Consider the following 20,375-nt stretch of genomic DNA (forward strand, 5'->3'; position numbering starts at 1 on the left):
ACGCATTGAGACTCCGGAGCTCTGCCTGCCTCTGGTGACCTGCGCGTGGAACAGGGAGCATTTCAGAGAATGCTACCCTGGAGGTTCTGGATTTAAGCTTTCTACCTAAGAGCCTAAATTTGGCTTCCAGAACCTCCCTCCCACATTTTCCTATGTCGTTGGTGCCCACGTGTACCACGACAGCCGGCTCCTCCCCAGCACTGTCTAAAATCCTATCTAGGTGACGCGTGAGGTCCGCCACCTTCGCACCAGGTAGGCATGTTACCAGGCGATCCTCACGCCCACCCGCCACCCAGCTATCTACATTCCTAATAATCGAATCACCAACTATGACGGCCGACCTAACCCTTCCCTCCTGGGCAGTAGGCCTTGGGGAGATATCCTCAGTGCGAAAGGACAATGCATCACCTAGAGAGCAGGTCCTTGCTACAGGATCCTTTCCTGCTACATCTGGTTGGTGCTCTCCCATTATGAGACCTTCTTCCTCCAAGGCAGCACCAGGGCTGCCAGTCTGAAGTTGGGACTGGACTACTATGTCCCTGAAGGTCTCATCTATATACCTCTCTGTCTCCCTCAGCTCCTCCAGGTCTGTCACTATAGCCTCATCTGGGGAAGGTTTCTCTATTTTCAGTACAGCTTCTGTCTTGGTAAGACCTAAGGTGGTCAGCTTGGAAGGGATTTGGGAAGCAATTAGATGGATGGACAGATTTTTAACTGGCCACATTCAGATGACCTTTAGCCAGTTCCAAGGTTTTCCTGGGAAAACTAAAGAACTGGAATTAGAGATAACTGATCAGAAGAAGGGTTTAGATATACTGGAGATTAACCTGGGAAAAACTCAGGATAATGAGCCCCATCTATTCATAAACTGGAGTGCCTTGAGAATGAGGTCAGAAATCAGACTCTTCAAGTTCTTAATTTTCCTAAGGTAGCTACATCGCCTTCCTTGGTTCTACTTAAACAGTATGGGCCAGATTTTATAACATGCGCGCGGGCGTAGATTTGTTCGCGCAACCCGGTGCGAACAAATCTATGCCCGATTTTATAACATGTGCGCGCTGCCGCGCGCATGTTATAAAATTCTGGGCCGGCGCGCGCAGGGGGGTGCACAATTATGCAACCTGCGCACGCCGAGCCGAGCAGCCTGCCTCCGTTCCCTCCAAGGCCGCTCTGAAATCGGAGCGGCCTCGGAGGGAACTTTCCTTCCGCCCCCGTACTTTCCCCTCCCTTCCCCCATCTAACCCACCGCCCAGCCCTAACTATAAACCCCCCCTGACCTTTACTGAAGAAGTTACGCCTGCCTCTGGGCAGGCGTAACTTGCGCGCGCCAGCTCTCCATCCCCCGGCTCGGTGGCTGTTCCGGAGGCTTCTGTCCCACCCCCAGAACACCCCTGGGCCGGTGCCCCGCCCATGGCCCTGCCCCTGGAACGCCCATTTTTTCAAGCCCCGGGACTTGTGAGCGCTGCCGAGCCTATGCAAGATAGGCTCGGCGCGCACAGGGGGAGGCAGGGGTAGGTTTTCAGGGGTTGCGCAGTTTTCAGGGGTTGCGCAGTGATTGCGCAGTTTTCAGGGGTTGCGCAGTGATTTTCAGGGGTTGCGCAGTGATTTTCAGGGGTTGCGCAGTTTTCAGGGGTTGCGCAGTGATTGCGCAGTTTTCAGGGGTTGCGCAGTGATTTTCAGGGGTTGCGCAGTGATTTTCAAACACTTTGAAAATCTACCCCTATATTGTTCAAATTTTTAACATTTCTGAAAATGCATGACAATGAATCTCCAGAAAACAGTTTCTCCTCGCTTTTGTGAAGAAAGAAGCTATTGGGAGGCCTTGTTGGGGCCCCACAGCTGTCATTTGACTTTCTTGATTTGTGTGATGCTTTGGAGAAAGTGGAGGGAGAGACCAATCAGACCTCAACTCTTACTGTAAATGTTGTATTAGAACCTGGTAGAGACTGAGCGATGAAACTTTTTTCATTGTAACCCCTTTTTCGGGAGTGGTAACCCCCTCAGGGCACACATCTAGTTTATAACCTTTGGGGCTACTCCAGCTAGCTGACTCGTTCCCAAGCTTGACTCTTGATCCCTTTTGGGGGAGTGGGATTCTTTTTGTGGGGGGAGACTCTCGTCTATGACCTCTGTGTGTGCTTAAAGCTGTGGCATAAGAACATAAGAACATAAGAAAATGCCATACTGGGTCAGACCAAGCGTCCATCAAGCCCAGCATCCTGTTTCCAACAGTGGCCAATCCAGGCCATAAGAACCTGGCAAGTACCCAAAAACTAAGTCGACAAGTACCCAAAAACCTCCTGGGAGGGAGATGCTGTGAAAGAACAGGCAGGACCAGGAACTTGGTGTTAAATAATTATTTACTGATTGATTTAAGGCAAATTAAAGTCCATCTTGAAATATTTGTGCAGTTACACCTTAACTTGTTACAGGTAGGGTGTTTCACTCTGGATAGGTGTCCTTTCCTTCAGCAAACTGGTCGAGCTTCCCATGGTGGTGTAAAGTGTGCACTTGAAAAAGGGGTTTTCGGGGGAGAAGCCAAGATGGTGGCTTAACGCCACACTGCTCTACTCCAGAGGTTTATTTTTTTTCAAATTGTCACGGGTTCTTTTTCCTTCATGCTGTCCAAAAGGAAAGGGAAGGTGCGGTTGTACCCCTCGGAACCCTCACCTTCGATCGGGCAGATGACAATCCAGCAATGTTTGGCATCGGCTGTGCCTAGTGGGACTCTGGATCCGGCTGCCACATTGAGCGGAGAAGAGCTCATCCCGGCCTTGGAAGAGGTGTCGCTGAGTCCTTTGGATGACTGTTTGCCGCACGGGAAACTTTGCCACAGCTTTTGACAATGGGCCCCGAAGTGGTAGCTCAATTTGCCAAAGCTGAGGGAGCTTCGGTTTTGGATTGTCCTGTGCAGAAATCTTTGTTGGACCCTGGAGGAGGAACTGGTCTGGTGAGATCCCCCAGTGGAGTCGTCTTTCCAGCAGAGAGGCCGGCAGTGGTAACATTGGAGTCCCTATGGGACTTTATGACTAATCTTGGTAAAACCTTTTTAGATTGCTCTAAAAAAAAAAAGTTAAATCTGTATCTCAACAAGTTGATAATCTTTATAGAAATAATGTTTCTCAACAGCAGGAAATTTTGAAAAAAATTTAAGGAAGTGGAAGAAGAAATTCACACTATTAAAGGAGCACAAGCTTCTATCATTCAAGACTGTGGTTCCTTAAACAGAAAAGGAGAATTCATAGAGAATAGACAGACATTTAAATTTATGCTTACTGAAATTTCCAAGGGTAGTGGGAGAAATTCCTCGGGTGACTTTGAAAGGCTATTTCCTTGATGTTTTGGAGTTTTCCTCAGATTCTGCTCCTTCCCTGGATAAAGTAGATTTTTTGCTATCACGTCCAGCTATTCAAACTCAATCTCCTGCTGTAGATATGGCTAATTTGACCAACTTTTTGGAATCTTCTAGCTATGAAATAGCAGAAAGGGTTACACTTATTATCTTTTTTTTTTTTTCCCCAGAAAGTGATTTAAGTTTAGTTAAGAAAAGTTATTTTAGGAAATCCACTGTCCTATTTATGGGTCAAAAAGTAAAGCTAGTTCCAGATTTGGTGAAATTTATCCAAGAGAGAAGAAAATGATTTTGGTTTTACGCCAGGATACCTGTGCCATAGGAGCAACTTTTTTCTTGAGATATCCTTGCAAGTGCATAGTTAAATACAAAAAGGATAGTTTTGTTTTCTTTATACCAGAGCAACTAAAAGCTTTTCTAGATTCAAAAAAATGTTACTGTCTGTAAGATCAGATTTGTCATCCATATAAAATGAAGCAAGCTGTCTTTAAGCTGTATCATGTCCACTTATTTTGTTTCCTTTAATCTCTCCTCTAGCTGACCTCCCCCCCCCCCCCCATTTGTGGTCTAATGGGTACAGGTTTGTTGTTTTCTAAAAGAAAGAAAAAGAATGATAGTTGCTTTTATTTTTGTTGTTTCTTGTAATGTACCAAGTTGCTGACACAAAGTGCATGCTTTGTTAAAATTCTAATAAATTCAATGAAGAAAAAAAAAAAGTGTGCACTTAAAGCTTTCCTGGCAGCTTAACCGGATTCCTATGTCAGAGGACCTAGCATAGCAAAAATCCTACCTGAAAGTCCAACATCTTCCCAAGCACCCAATCCTGAGTCCTGGTCCCATACTTGGATCTTACTTGACTCCTTTAGCTATGCTGCAAAGGTGACTCCTCGAGTGGAAAAGTCCTGCTGACCCAGCCAGGCTCCCAGTGAGGAGGGGTGGCCAAAAGGCCTCCTCAGAAACAAAAGAGAAATACTTTTTTTTTTCTACAAAAACCTTTCTAGACTGGACTTCTGCTGTCACAGGTGCTTGCCACATTTATGGGGAGATTGGGCTCACTGGTCTTCAGCCCCTGCACTCTGGGTACAGCCTGCGAGAATGACCTTTATCAAAGGAAAAGTGGAACGCAGTCCCTTCCGTACTAGAGTCCTTCCAGCCTTCACGCACCTCACACCGCCAAGCCTGTCGCAGGTGCCTGCCTCAATCAGGGAGCGAATGGGTCACTGGCCTTCAGTCAAGGCGTGCAAGTTCCAAAAGGGTTCAAGCCAAAAAGATGTCCTTACTGCAACTAAATCCCTAGAATCCACCGGCAGGATGTGCACAGCGAATCCCCCTCCAAAAAGGGAAGCTGGTGAGGCAGGGGGCATGAGCAATCAATGCTGGCTCTCCTAGATGGGAGAAGGGCAAGAGGGGATGGATAGCTGAAGATGTTTAAGAAAAAAAGGAAATGGAATTAAGGCAATATAGTGACGGACACATCTGGTCACATCATTGTAAAGCTTCCTTATTTTTGGATTTTAAAATTCTTATTTTCCCGGATATAGCTAAAGCCACGCGACGGAAAAGGCAGCAATTTTGTCAGAATTGTGGTCCTAAATTTTACCGCGTGGAGCTGTGTTTTGGTTACATTATTCCTATAAATATGTGGTTAAGCATCAAGGAGAGAGGTATATTTTCTATCATACCTCCCAGTTCACTCTGTTCCCGAATACTAGGTCAGTTTCAGGATCCTCAGAGGCCTCCTCTCCAACTCCACCCACTTCACATCACTCTGCCTCCTAGATGGGTTGTAAGCCGTCAAGTAGAATGAGGGCGATCCATCACTGCTAGTGTTATTTTCTTCTAGTTTATAATTGCTTATATTTGCTGTCCCCCTGTCTAATTAGTGGACTGTTTGTTGCATCAGTGGATAGAGCTTGGAATTATCTACAGATATAAAGGTTAACAAGTAAAAAACACAAAAAAATAATATAACCTGATGATCCCTTTTTATTTATCTAAGCATGATTTCTTCTTTTATTCTGTGATTTATTAACCTTGATGCTGCTTTCTAGGCAAGAGGGTTTTCTCGTTTTTGTAAAATATGCATTAAATAAATATAAAAGAAAAGAAAAGCAGAACTGCAAATCTATGCAGCCAATGATGAGGTAAAACCAGGACTGGCTCAGCTGGTCCCTGGTGAACTGAAGCCAGCTAGAAACCCGAACGCAGGGCTTCCCAAACCTATTCTGGTGACCCCACAACCAGTCGGATTTTCAGGATACCCATGGTGAATATGCATAAGATAAATTTGCATCAAGTCCCCGATATATGCAAATTTACCGAATGCATATTTATTTACAATCTCCTGAAAACATGACTGGCTCTGGGTTCCCCAGGACAGGTTTGGGAAGCCCTGCCATAACTCATACACTGGGGTCAACCTATATGTTGAGTGCATCAGCTAGCTGCTTTGAGGACCCTACCGAAATTAGAGTAATTGATAGCAGAAAACAGGTTTCAATACACACGTGATGTCACTTACAACAAGCTTGTTAACATAATAATTTCACTGGCTCCAGAGAACATGATTACAGTTTGTAGAGCTTTGCACACATCTGCTTACTGCAGCAGTGACAGGTATTGCTACACACCATATGGACATCTGAAGTGCTGCCCAGTGCACAGCAAACTCTTCCTTCTTTGGAAAGGATCTTTAGCCTTTTAAGTGTTTCCAGCTGAACTAGTATGTTAAACCTCAAAAGATTCCTCATTAGCACAGCTGGGCAAAGTTTCTGGAGACATTAAACCACAGGCTCAACAACCATAATAGCAATAAATATAAATCTAGGTGTAACTAATTAGAATTTCCAGTGATGGACTCCTTCTGCTGAGAGTGGAAGCAATAAAATACATTCCTTACCCTGGTGGCATGATGTCTGCAGCAGAACCAGGCCAGGCTGACATATTCAGAAAGCGCGCTAGACAGTCTCCAGGCGAAGGTAGGGTTATGCAACCAAACATTTTACAATTGTATTTTTTGTTTGTTTGTTTTATGTCATTTCATTTTAGTGTGCATACAATTTTTTTAGTATGTGCTAAATCCATTTAGTGTGCATGCTAATTTTTTTTTAGAACACACTAACCTGATTTAGTACACACTAAAAGAATTAAGTGTGCACTAATCAAAATGATACATATAGCACCACATCCCCAGGAGAAGGCTGCAGATGGAACCATTAAGACATCATTGTATGGGGTCTAGTGGTTTTTTACTTTTGTATTTTATTTATATTTTAAAATTTATTTTATGCCACATATTCCAGTGATCAAAGCGGTTTACAGTTAGAACATTCATCATATAGACAAAACACATTACACTATTAAAACAAAATAAAATGTAAAAGCATAACCATGCATGCCTTTCAGACCCCATAAATTCAGGGAACCTCTGTATTTAGCATCTTTTATATTCTGCAGTATCCATGTTAAACACACATAAAATATGCATTCAACAATACAGATAAAATTAAACAAACTACATCATGCCTAAAACAAAATCTAATCATCCTAAAACTAAACTATAGTAGTTTCCTGGGCATCCTAATGACCTCCTGTGGCCAGGGAGGTTTCTACAGCTTTCTCCAGAGCACTACTGCGGCACTGCTTTCTGGATGACCACTAGATGTCATTATAGTAGCATGCGTCTTGATCCTACTTTACTGGGACCGGAAAACTAATATTATCTTGTTGGCATTACATAAATGATAAACACACTGAATAATACAGATATACCGATCTGGTAGTTAGGTACAGGGATGTGGCTGCTTCACTAGGTGTTCATGATATTGCATCATCATTCAACTCACATGGGTATCTGTAACTCAATGTAGTTCTTTGGAACAAATCCTTCACAGCTTCGGAGCTCTGCCTTGTACCATTCATCCTCTGATCTCAGGATCTAGCATAAAAACACAAAAAAAGAGATAGAAAGTGAATTATTATTGAACATCTAGGATTCCTTTCTCCTGCCCAAAATGGTAAAAATGATCAGAAATAGTGATGGGACTAGCAGTAACCAGCTTTGTCAGGGAGATACATTATCTGTGATTTTTAGTGAAAACTATGATATACCAGAGATTTTACCAAGGACTGAAATAGCAGAAGTGCTATGGGGCAGGATCGAGGTCCAAACTCAGAGCTGTGTGTGGGGGTCCCAGTGCTGGAAAAGCAGGGGATGCTTCAGGTCAGGATTGAGGGGCATTGGCAGAGCTGTGTTGGGGGGGAGGGAAGTTCACATAACTACTTGTGTTGTACCTGGCTACACCATTATTTCCTTAGAATCATGATCACTAAATTCCTCAAACTGCTTTTTTTCATTGACAAATAAATGCAAAACTCAATTTCTAAGGAAAATGAATTTGGCTGTAAATACTCAACGAAGCCTTGTGTGTTGAGGGGGAGCTGGATGTTGGGAAAGAGGAGGCAGAGCACAACTTGTGTTTTTCCTGAATTTTTACACACAATCATTTTTTGGTACTTAAATTATAATTAGCTGAAGGGCAGTTTTATAAGAAAAAGTTATTAGGGTAGAAGAACAGAAATTGAATGTATAGGTGCTTATTTTTATCTGTGTTCCTAAGTATTTTGATCAGGTAGCAGTTGCAGTGCAAATCGGACTTTTGCTTTCAAATCAAACTAATGAATGGGAGCTGTCTGCATATTTAGATTGACTTTTTAAACATTTTTTTTTTATTGTTTGACTTGTAGTTTGTTGATAAGTGTAGCATCCGAACTGGTGGACATCCTAGTTTCTAACACAAATGACTATGGAATATTTTTGGGCCTTATAGTACAAGTCACAGTGTTTTCCACAGCTATAGTTTCTGATGCAAAGTCCTGGGGAGAATTGCATGATCTCACTGTGCAAGGGACAATATTCTTTGTTTGTGAAGGGGAATCCTTGAGTTCCAGCAGAATCTTAAAGAGAACGTGATATTGTCTTAAGTTGTTTCTAATTCAAACCTCTGGGAGTTTGACAGAACTTTGCAGTGCATGAGAAAATGTCAGCTATTTATATAATGCATATTTCTGTAAACTGATGCATATTATCACTTTGCATTTGTATTGTTTCTCATTTTGCAGCTTTTTTGAGAAAGGCGAGTCATCAAGTTAAATAAAGGAAATGAAAAGAGCTCCATAGCGAGAGAGGCAATGCCTTCCATAATTCCTAATTCAAAGTTCAAGGGGTTACAGCACACTCTTAAGCGTAAAGAAAACTATTGTCTTCAATTGTTTCTTTTGCAGATATTTTTTGGGGGGAGGGGAGTCTCGCGTGACTGCAGAGTGCAAGAGACAATGTCCTTTGTTGCTTCTCATGCAGCACCCGGGGGGGAAATATTCTGTGTTGTCTCCACCTGACAAGCCTGTAGATTTGGGCAAGATTGGTCATCCCTGAAGCAATGCAGGCTCTGGATCGACTGGAGGCTATATTGTCCTCTGGAGTGGCTATGACCACTTTTTCTCCACCTGTTAGCTAATGACATCCCCTTTTTATCACGCAGATTCCATCGCAAGCCACATCTCACAATGCTACGTGGTACCATGATTTTGAGTGGTAGCCCTTTCTCCCCTCCCCCCCCCAGTCCCACCCCCATGGAGCTTGACTGAAACTTTCTCAGGCTTCGTGGCTGCAATTCTGTCCATCGGCTGGCTCCCATGAGAGAGTGAGAGAGAGAACCCATGCGTCTCTCTGACACAGAGAATAGCTTCCTGCCATTGCTGCGGTAAGAAAAGCCGGTGCTTTCTGCTTAGGCTATCACCGCTGTCACATCACCTCTCCCTTATCTCCTTCACACATCTTTCTCTGTACAGTCTTGCACGCCCTGTGGTGAACATTAACACATTGCCTGCTATCCTTGCAGAGCAAAGGAGATACTAGGTTTTCTGTTTTTGAGCCTATTTGTCCTAATGGACCTCTCTAGCACATTTGACTCATCTGGCTCTGGCTGAGTTGCTCCCCCAACCTTATACACTCCCCTTCTGGGCATACTCCTACGAATTCCTGCCCCCCCCCCCACACACACACACAATGATGCCGCACTAGAATCCCAGATGACTGCAGAGCCTTCAGTTTTCCCCTCCTATATTTTCTGCAGAGCTCATTATTGCATTGGCCTCCTCTGTTTAAGATAGCAGAGCAGTGCTCCCCTGTAGACCTGTGTTTAATGCTGATCTTTTTTTTTTTTATTAATCAGAATTTTCAAAAATTACAATCAAGCAATCTTGACAGCAATAGAGGCCTGAGCCCTTTCCTAGTCCACAATACGTGAGGAAATGTTACACACATTTTAAGGCAGTTCACTATCCAAACATACTAACTAAGTAATAATAGACGATCAACTAGGATAACCATATAAATATGACTTATTACTGAGAGTTACCAGCTATTTCACTGGGGGAGGTATCAATAGTTCCTGTGGTTTGTTTTTCCATAATAAATCTCTGCAAGTGCGAAGGTTGAAAGAAACAATATTTCACCTTTTTATATATAATATCACATTTACATGGATATCTTAACTTAAATAAAGCTCCCATTTGCAACAATTTCGATTTGAACGTTAGAAATTCTTTCCTTCTATTCTGAGTATCTCTCGTCACATCCGGAAACATTCTGACTTCCATCTGGCAAAATTTCTCTTTGATGTTATGAAAGAAAAGTTTTTGGACCCACTCTTTATCTGTTTTCAATAGGAAAGATATTACCATAGTTGCGGGTTGGGCTTCTTCTAAACCAGTAGATTCAAGAATATCCGTTACATTCAACGGTTTTAAGGATTGATACTGATCCTCTTTTTCAGATGACTTTTTCATAGAAGGTACATAATATAACTGTGACAATGGAGGTAACGCTTCTTGTGGAATTTTTAGAAATTCCAATGCGAATTTCTTCCACATTTCCTTCGCTGACAAACTTACCATTTTGGGAAAGTTTACCAATCTTAAGTTATTACTTCTAGTTTGATTTTCCAAATTCTCCAGTTTTCTAGTCAGAAATTGATTTTCCCTCATTATTATGCCATTCTGATTGTTTAAATTTTTTATTTCTTGAGAGTTCTTTCCAATTTCTAAGTCTCTCTTTTTATCATCAGAAATTATTTTAACAACTTTAATTTCCATATTTTCCATATTTTTTTACTAATGGTTTTAATTGAAGAGATACATTTTTATCTAACACAACAAGCATTTCCCAAATTACCTCAAGTGAAAATGTGTGTGGTCTCACAATAGGTATCATTTCAAATTTTTCAGTTTGTAACACAGGGTCTTGAGATATATCCCCTATCACAGCTGGCCCTTCTAATCTTTCTGCCACCAGAACCTCAGACGTTTCCAGAGAACCCTCCCTATTGTCACACTTTCCCAGGGACAACACAGTGTTCTCTGTAGGTTCAGATCTTGAAGTAGCAGGATTATCAGGGGGCACTCTACAATCCGGGGATAAAGAGATCTCAAAGTAACGAGGGTTTGCATTGCCTTCCTGCATTCCCTCAAGCGACAATCCACCCGGTAACATGGGAATCCTTCTGATATGGGCATCCATGGGGACCAATATCGGACTAGCTAAATCTCCTTCTATAACGATTCTCTCTTTTGCCCTACGTTTCCGGGCAGAGTGAGGCATAATAATAAAATCAAGACATGAAAAGGAAAAGAAGGGGACTTAGCTGAGTTGAAAGTCTCTCCTATTTCCTCACGTGTGGAGTCTTGAAAGGTGGACCTCTGTTGAATCCAATAATGCAGAATTCCCTGCAACTCCCTGCGATTCCCTGCGAAGCCCGGCAAAGCCCGAAAGCCGCGCGCCCCTTAGGCGCGCATGGCTTTGGCGGCGTGCCAGCATCGACTGCGCGCCGCTAGCAGCCTGATGTTATAGGGCTGCTTCCGGGTCCGCCCTCCGTCAGAGAAGTCACGTGGTGCAAGGAAAAACTTCGGGGCACTGAGGCTCCTCTTATCCCGGCAAGCGAAATGGTAGGCAGTCCTTTCCCTCTCAACCCCATGTTTAATGCTGATCTTGCTTTGCCCAGCAGGTGCCATTCTCAGGCTGGTACTCTGCATTCACTGTCCCCCGTCCCCCCCCAGGGGCTGTGATGATCACAATCACTGCAGTGCCCCCAGTTCTAGATGCCTGAGAAGTGGGATCCTGAGTGGGAAGACAAAGGTGGCATCTCCTGCCTAATAGCCAGGGCCGGTGCAAGCAGATTAGGCGCCCTAGGCAACTTCTGCCTTGTGCTGACCCCCCCCCCCCCTTGTTGCATTCCCCCCCCCCCCGGTCATGCCAACACCCCCCCTCCCCCGCCCCCTTCCTCTCAGTTTTTTAGGCTATGAGCGGTCCCACATGGCTCGCGCCCCCTAATGGTCGGTGCCCTAAGCCCAGGCCTAGCTCGCCTAGTGCTTCCGCTGGCCCTGCCAATAGCACAGTGCTACACTGGGTCGCTAAACAGTGCCTGGCAAGGCTTAATCACAGGGGAACTGCTATTGTCTTCATCTCTAGTTGTGTGCAGAACACTAAGAATGTCATTTTACTCGGGGCGTGACTGCTTGTGCCTGTGATGACCATTCTTTTGCATGTCTTGCTGTTTTGGGGAAATATTCCTTATGAATTCTTGTCCTATTCTTGCCAGGGCTGATGCAAGGGTATTAAGCGCTCTAGGTGAACCTTACAGCCCTCCACCTCCCCAGACCTCCCCATGCACAATTAAAAATTATGTATTTATAATAACTGATTTTACATGAAAAAGGATCTTCAGAGGTAAAAATATCAACAACATATATATTATATTTACCTATATTGCTATGGTGCCAGCCAGAAAATCCTGTAAAAAAAAAAAGACACTTGCAACACATGTTGGGTGTGGGCTTGGCTCTCAGAAAGCCATGAAAAAACTGAATTGCAATTTCAATATAGTAAACCTCCCATATCTGCCAACATTCAAACAGTAACAACTTTACTTATAAAAAGGCAACACTGCAAGTATTACACCAAGCCCTAAAACATCATTCATGAGCTTCCCTTCCGCCATTATGCAACATAAAGGGCGGTGAGCCATTCACAACCCCAATTCAAGGGCTGCGATTAGCCTCTTGGAGTGTTATCAGGTACTGTGGATACCATGGGGGCAATGCTGCCCACCACCAGGAACAGCCATAGTCAGAACCCCACTGGCACCGGGGACACTATCATGACACTATACTTGCTGACTCCATAGAAGTTAGTGCATCAGTGGAGCACTTCATGCGCGGTCAGGAATGGTGGGGGATCATCTACTTGTCCAAGTGTTGCTTACCTGTATCAGGTGTTCTCACAGGACAGCAGGATGTTAGTCCTCACGAAACCCACCCGCCGCCCCGCGGTGTTGGGTTCGTAACGTTTTCTTGTTTTATTTTTCGGCACTGCCTGTAGCTATAAAATAAGACTGCAGGGTTAATGCCATGCTGGGCATGCCCAGTAGGGGCCAGTCAAAGTTCTGGAAACTTTGACAGAAGTTTTCCGTGATTGGGCTCCATCCTGATGATGTCACCCATATGTGAGGACTAACATCCTGCTGTCCTATGAGAACAGCTGTTACAGGTAAGCAACACTTGCTTAATTTAGGGTATATCTGCAGGGATCGGTACACCACCTTTTCCTTTTTTTTTCTTTACCTCCAAGTTCTGGCCAGTACTGCCTTTAGCCTTTCATATTTCACTGTGCAGACCAAAGTGCCTCCCTGCTCACCTGAGCTATTCTGTTGACAGGATGGATAGGACTATCCTTTTCAGGGTGGAACATGGGTAAGCTTCAGGCCTAGCTTAACTCCCTACTCAGGGGTTTTTCGGCTAGCAGTCTCATTTCAGAGGTAGCCTTTCATCCTCTGACACTCAACATCTGTCCTGGGTGGTCAGATGTCTGGTACTTTGGCAGGTAAGGTCTGCCACAAACCTGCCCTGTTGTTGCCATTTCTTCTTCTGTGTGTGAGCCTGCATGTGAGAAAGAGCATGTGTGTTTGTGTGGGAATGTGAACCTGTGTGTGAGACAGAATGTAGGAGTGAGAGCTTGTGTGTCTGTGAGGGGGAATGGGAGCCTGCTGGTAAAAGACAAAATGTGAGAGTGGAAGCTTGAGTGGGAGCCTGTGAGCATGTGTAAGAGAACATGCAAGAGTAGTAGCCTGTATGAAAGAATGCATGTGTCTGAGAGAGCGCATGTGAGAGAGAGTCTGAGTGTGTGTATGAAGGAGGAACAAAATAAGACAAGGGGAGAGAGAAAAACAGAAAGTATAAAAGAGACCGTGAAAAATGAATTTGGAAAAGACAGATAAGGGGAACAAAAAGACTGGGTTCAACCAATTAGAAAATAAGATCAGACAACAAAGGTAAAAAAAAAAAAAAAAAAAAAATTATTTTGACTTTCAGTGATTGAAATAAATCATCTTTGGAAATGCATTTTTTTATATATTTGTATTTTGCTGTTTCTTCAGTATTCCAGTATGTTGTGAGTTTGACATGTTTGTGGACCCTTGGTTGCTGTATTGATGACTTCTCCCACGGGGAGGAGCCCCGTGGGGAAAATACAGCAATAGTAATGACTACAGAGAGAATAGAAGCTTTATTATACAGCAGTTAGCAATGCCCGAGAAGCGGGCTGCGTTCCTCAGCCAGTGGAGTATGTCTCTGATGATTAAGTTCAGCCCAGGCACTGAGTTGTATCAAGTACAGAGAAGGTCTCACCAGAAGCTGGAAGTGAAGGGTCCGGTAGTGGTCCGCGGAGCGGGGTAGGCCGAGAACCCAGTCACAGATGACGTAGTCCGCAATGGTAGATTCGGTAGTGCTCCGCGGAGCGGAGTACGCTGAGAATCTATTCTGTGGTGAGACAAGGCAGAGAGACTGAAGAGAGAAGGTACTCACAAAGGCTGGTAGCTGCAGGAGAGATGGCCTCCGCAGATCAGCGGTAGAGATGATGTAAGGCCCGGAGCGCCGGAGCCAAGATATCCTCTGTAGATGCAGGTTAACCCAAGAGGAAGGCAGGCGACTGCAAGGCCCCGGGGAGCAGGTACCTAGGATCTTGATGAGCTGGGAAACTTGGAGAGTAGATAGGAGTGAAGCAATTCCCCCGAGGAGCGGGTACCTAGAACGCCCTGGTGTAGCCAGAGTAACCCCAGAGGGTTTGTAGGAGCGAAAACTCAGAGCAGGTGTCTCTGAAGGAAATCAAAATTAGCTGGAGCGGAATCCTTGCTAACTCGTAGCTAGATTGGAGATTGAAGGCTAAGTACCCGGAGGTAGTGATGTCATGCGGTGGGGACGTCCCCGAGGTTCCTGCCATGACGTATTCAAAAGAGAGGGCGGCGAGCGCGTGCCCTAAGTGACCTCAGTGTAAGAATGGCGAACGCAATCGCCCATACCGGTCCAGGGACGCCGGAGAGGTCAGCGGAGAGAGGCAGAGGCAGCCATCTTGCCCAGAGGAGAGGAAAGAGAAAGAAAAGAGGTGAGACAGAGAGGGAGCAGCTGTCTGCGACCGACAGGCGCAACACAGTGCTCACAGGGTCTGGTTTCTCAGGCTTCCCATTTCAGTTTTGTCTACATGTTTTTTTCTAATTTGTAGTCCCTTATTCTGTATTGGGTAAGGGTCTGTGTCTTGTGCATGTTTGACAGAAGTGTAGTATTTTGGTTATCATGTAGTTTCTCTGTAGGAATTTGTAGCAATTTGGCTTGTCCTGTTTTCCCACTTAAGTGGTGATTTACGGCCTCATTTTCCAAGTGGCGATACCAAAATGGGGCGGAGTTGGCCCTGGAAGAGGAGGAGTCGGGGCGTCTCCGGGGCCGACTCCGCGAAGACGCCACGGACGATGAAAAGGTAAGGTCCTTTTTGTGTCCGAGTTCGCGCCCAATAGCTGCACCTTCTATGGTGGTGCTATTGGGTGCGAAACCGGCAGCGATTGCTGCCGGCTCGCGCAGGCCCGCCCCCCGTTTCGGCCCCCCGCCCCTCATTACCTAAAATATCGCAGGCCTGTGATACTTTAGAAAATGAGGCCCTTAGTTTCTAGGGCTTGGTGTAATGCTTGTCTTTGTTGTCATTTCATATATGGTTGCTGCTGTTGGAGTCCTGAGAGGTACTGCTGCTATGGTATGGTATAGCAAAGTTCTAAGCGTTGTTGTTGGTTTTTGTTTTTGGTTTTTTTTTTTGCAGAAATTTGTCTTACTTCACAAAATGTTTGTCATTGGAGGTAGTTTGTTTTGCTGTCACTGAGGAGGCATCAGAATTTGAATATTTTTTTTGTATGTCCTAATTCTGCTCTGCACCTGTTGCAAATCTTAAGTTCTTACGATGATGATGATTATTATTATTGCTGTTTTATTGTAGTTATGGTATTCTCTGCATTTTTGGAAAGAGGAGTCATAAAATACATTGATATTTGTTTTATTAAGTGATTGGATCTGATATTTCTGTTAAGTGTTCTTTATTTACTTTTTCCCTGATGTGTATTTATTAACTGCAATAAATATAAAAGATTAATACGGTATTTTTAATGCTGGTAAGGGCTTGAAATAATAGAATTAAAAAATGTTAAAGCATCACTCATGATGAAACTACTTAGAAATTCATTGTCAGGTGCACTCTAAGGCATTATTTATCGATAAGAGTGCAACTATAGTAGGGCCTAGATCTGTAGGTCTACTGCCCATCCATGTTAACCTTGGGCCCCCCCAAAAATTAATTTCTGGCTATGTCACCGACATCATGGTGTCCCGAGGAGAGGGAACCCCATCAGCAGTCCAAAGAGGACAAAAGATTTAGCAGGAAAAAGAGGGAAACCCAGGAAGGTGGCAGAGAATTGGTGATATTTACTGTGTATTGTGGATGCAACAAGGAGAAAATGTACAGAGCGCCAGGTTATTTGTTTTGAAGACATTTTATAGTAAAGTTTTCTTTTGGAACTCTATAACTGTGTGCAGATTCTTCAGTGGAATCTAGAAGACAAGCCCAGCAAGTACCTTGTATCCTGAAGATAAATCCTTCCCTAGATCTGATAACCCCACTTGTTAACGAGTTGTGAGTCAGGACTCAGCTTGATATTGAGTTTATGCTCGTTGTCCAGAGAGGTATCGGGGGGTGGAGGGGGGCAGGAGGAGGTTATACTTGTTTCCAATAATCTTTGGTGATTCGGATCCTATATTCCTGAAAATTGTTTTGAATATTTCTACCTAAATCAGAGTTGGATTTCCCACTAAGCAGAATTAGTTGCTACCTAGAGTTAAAGGGCTGAAATGGTTTTTATGAACATCAATCCTTAAAAGTGTAAAAAGAAGGGAAGGTTCTTATGTATGTTTCTGTGTACTGAACTAGTGCACAATTGTGTAAAATAAGATAATGTTAAAATGTTTCCCTCTTTCTCTGTTTAGCATTTATTGTTTTTGATTGGACAAGAGGGTTGAGCTGATGTCATGTCACACCTTGTTTCTCTCTCTCTCCCTGTTTGCTGCTTTCAGGTTTCACTTCTTATCTGCCCTGCATCTGTATTGAGGCGTCTAAAGAGGGTAGGTATTATTATTCTGCATAGATATTTTGTTTTTCAAATAAATACTAAGCTGCTTTCCGGAACGTATTATTAAGTAATGGGTGCATTCTTTCTACTGGACTACTTATTTTGAATATTGAGATTAAACCACATCTCCAGCCTGCGTTATGGGTCCATACACCTAGTGAGTAGCCTTTTTTGGACTGTAATAGGTCTTAAACACAGTACGTATTTTAGCTATTCCAGAAACTTCTATAAGAATACATTTTTTTGTGCAACATAGCTCGAGCTAGAGTGGAAAATCTTGTGATGCTAATAGATGGGAAATCCTATCCTATATCAACCAAGATGTGAGCCCACTTTAGCAAAATGGACATTATGGGGCAGATTTTCAAAGATTTACATGCGTAGGGGGGTTACTCACGCCGGGCCTATTTTCAATAGGCCTGGCGGCGCACGTAAAGCCCCGGGACATGCATATGTCCCGGGGCTTTTCTGAATGGGCGGGCAGGGGATGGGACGGGGTGTGGTGGTCTGGGAGGCGTGGCAGAGGACTCCGGCACAGGGGGATCATGCACCGGCAGTTGATTGGCAGGTGTAACTTCCAAAACAAAGGTACGGGGGGTTTTCTTTAGGGCTGGGGAGCTGGGGAAAGCCAGCAGGGATCCCCGAGGGCTTGGCATGCGAAATTTGCATTAGTGTGCACAATGCTGATTTTATAACATGCGCGCGGCTGCGCATGCATGTTATAAAATCGGGCGTACATTTTAAAATCTGACCCTATGGATGCATTTGAAAAAGAATGCCTGGCTAAGAAAAAAGCCAAGTGGCAGTAGGAAAGGCATGAAGCAAAGCTTAAAGTAGAAATCATCCTGCACATAAGTGCTGACATCATAAAACTAATTGCAGATCTACCTACAGGTAAAGAGATGTGACAAACACTTAAGGAGACCTTTGCACAGGTATCTATTGTTTCTACATCTACAATTTTCCAAAGACTATTAAACACAAAGATAATAGAATAAGGCATGAACACAGATCGAAAAGAAAATATCAGTAATGATGTTAGCAGACAAATGTTTGTTGAGGATAGCAACAACCCAAATCAAGATAGCAAGCACAGATTATCTGGATTCTGGTGTCTCCTACTAATATATGTACAATGAAAACTCATTCATTTATTTAGACAAAAGCTACAAAGCAGACATTTGTCTTGAGGATGACAGTGAAGCAAAGGGAAAGGGAAATGCAGATAAGTTGCTTAATTAATGAGGGGGAAGTTAGAATTGTTGAGTTTATGGATGTCTATTGGACTCCTGAACTGGATGAGAATTATCTAAGTCTTTGTTACATGATGGAAAAAGGCTGTGAGATCCATCTCAAGAACAATAAATGTATAGTGAGGTGAAATGGTGAGATTTTGCTAAAAGCAATGAAAACAAATGCAAACTTCTTGACTGTTGCAGCCTGCAGACAGATACAATGTAATTAAGGCTTGTTTACATTGAAACAGAGGGGTAAATTTATGGCATAGACACTTTAGGAATGTTAATTATGAATACCTAAACAAGAGGAGAGTGGAATTTGTAGATGGGCTTCACCTTTGCAACTGCAAAGGTTATAAGAATGTGCCCTGTGAATGCTATGTAAGAGCAAAAGCAAACAAAGCTAATTTCCTGTGCTGCAAAAAAAACCCCACTAGATCTGATTTGTGCAGATGTTTGTGGCACCCTAGCAGTAAAACAAAGGGTGGCTCATGGACTGCTATTCAAAGTACACCCAATACCTATCTTTTATTAAAAAACCAGTAACGTTTTTGAAAAGTTTGAAATTTTCTGTGCCTATGCTGAAAATAAATTTCAGAGAAAAATTAAAAGATTTAGAACTGACAATGGAGAAAAATTTAGCAGCAAAGAAATGGAGGAATCTCTAAGAGAAAAAGGCAGAAACCATGAAAAGACTATAAGCTATAATACTGAACAGAATGGGCAGGCAGAAAGAAAGTATCAGAGCTTGCTAAACATGACTAGATATCTTCTGTTGAATGCACAGTTATCTGATGATCTTTGGGGTGAAGCAATCAGTATTGCAACTTATTTACAGAATCACATAGAAACCAAGGGTGCAGATAAAACACCTCATGAGCTGTGGGATGGGTGCAAGCCTAATATATCTCATCCTAGAGTGTTTGGCTGCAAAGCTTATGTGTATATTCCCAAAGCAAAGAGAAACAAAATGTAATACAGGAGTGAATTGGGAATAATGCTGGGATATGCAGTAAAAAATAAGGTTGTAGAATCCTGATCTCAAAACAAAAGAAGTAAAAATATGCAGTGTGGCATAGTTTGAGAAAAAGAAAAGGTTGAACCAGAATGAAGCGCTAAGCTTTGGATATGAAATAACAAAATCAGATCCACAAGTAGCACATAGCCCTATCCAGTAAGAGAGCAAAAAGAGGCTACTGAGCAAGGGGCTGATGATGCTGACATGCAAGCAGAGACATGCATAGCTGTCAGTGAAAATGACCTATAAGAAGAAAACTATTCAAATGCTGATGTTGTTTTTTCTCAGAGAACTTCACAGTCTCAGAACCTGAGGAGTATGACAACGATAATCACACAGAAGGAGATGCATTACCTATAGAACCAGAGAGACAGCTAAGCAGATCTAAAAGATCAAGGAAATCCACCACAATGCATGCACTGCACACATCAAGAAAAAGATGTCCCTGACCCAACTTCATGACCGAAACTGAGAATATGGCTCCTGCTGAGGGAGAAAAATGGAGACATGCAGTAAAAGAAGAAATAGAGGCTCTACATAAAAATAAGACATGGACGCTTTCTAAGTTGCCAACAGACAGGCAAGCTGTAGGATGCCGTTGGATTTTAAAACTAGGTATGATCTACAGAGAAATGTGCAAAGACACAAGGCAAGATTGGTAGCCAAAGGCTACATGCAAAAACATGGCACTAACTTTGACAAAACATTTGCACGAGTTGTGAGGCACACAGCCATGAGTCCTGTTTAGTGTGGCAGCAAGCAAAAATTTACAGTGTTTATCTTGACATAAAGATTGACTTTCTGCATGGTGAGCTTAAAGAAGAAATGTATAAGCATCAGCCACCAGGATTTGAAGAACCAGGCAGAGAGACCGGTGTGAAAACTACACAAATCCATATATGGCCTAAAGCATGGGCTGACAAGCTGAGTGAGATGCTGAGAAGTTGACACATGTCGTTATTCTAGACACAAAAATGGAAGATGGATGTACATTTTCTGTTATGTGGATACCTGCTTATATGCCATGAAAAAAAATGACAATGGTTCAGATATCATAGACTGTATAAACAAAGAAGTAGAAATAAAATATAAGATACTGTCTGAGGATTGAGATACAGAAGGATAAAGATGGACATTATCTGTTGAACCAAAGACAAAAGATTAAAGATCTTGTAGATTTTCTGGGTCTGTCTGAAGCCAACAAAATTAACACT

At 43.2% G+C, this 20,375-nt stretch overlaps 1 protein-coding gene across 3 annotated transcripts in view; it reads right to left on the reverse strand.

Moving 5' to 3' along the window:
- The window catches only part of GRAP2 (GRB2 related adaptor protein 2), a 296,638-nt gene that overhangs the window by 68,148 nt on the left and 208,115 nt on the right, over positions 1-20,375 (reverse strand). For all 3 annotated transcript variants that reach the window (XM_029590178.1, XM_029590179.1, XM_029590180.1), the window contains exon 3: positions 7,198-7,289. In XM_029590178.1, coding sequence (XP_029446038.1) covers positions 7,198-7,289 — 92 coding nt within the window. The remainder of the gene's footprint in view (positions 1-7,197; positions 7,290-20,375) is intronic.

The sequence above is a fragment of the Rhinatrema bivittatum genome, chromosome 2 (assembly GCF_901001135.1).
Source record: "Rhinatrema bivittatum chromosome 2, aRhiBiv1.1, whole genome shotgun sequence".
In the NCBI taxonomy this organism is placed as follows: domain Eukaryota; kingdom Metazoa; phylum Chordata; class Amphibia; order Gymnophiona; family Rhinatrematidae; genus Rhinatrema; species Rhinatrema bivittatum.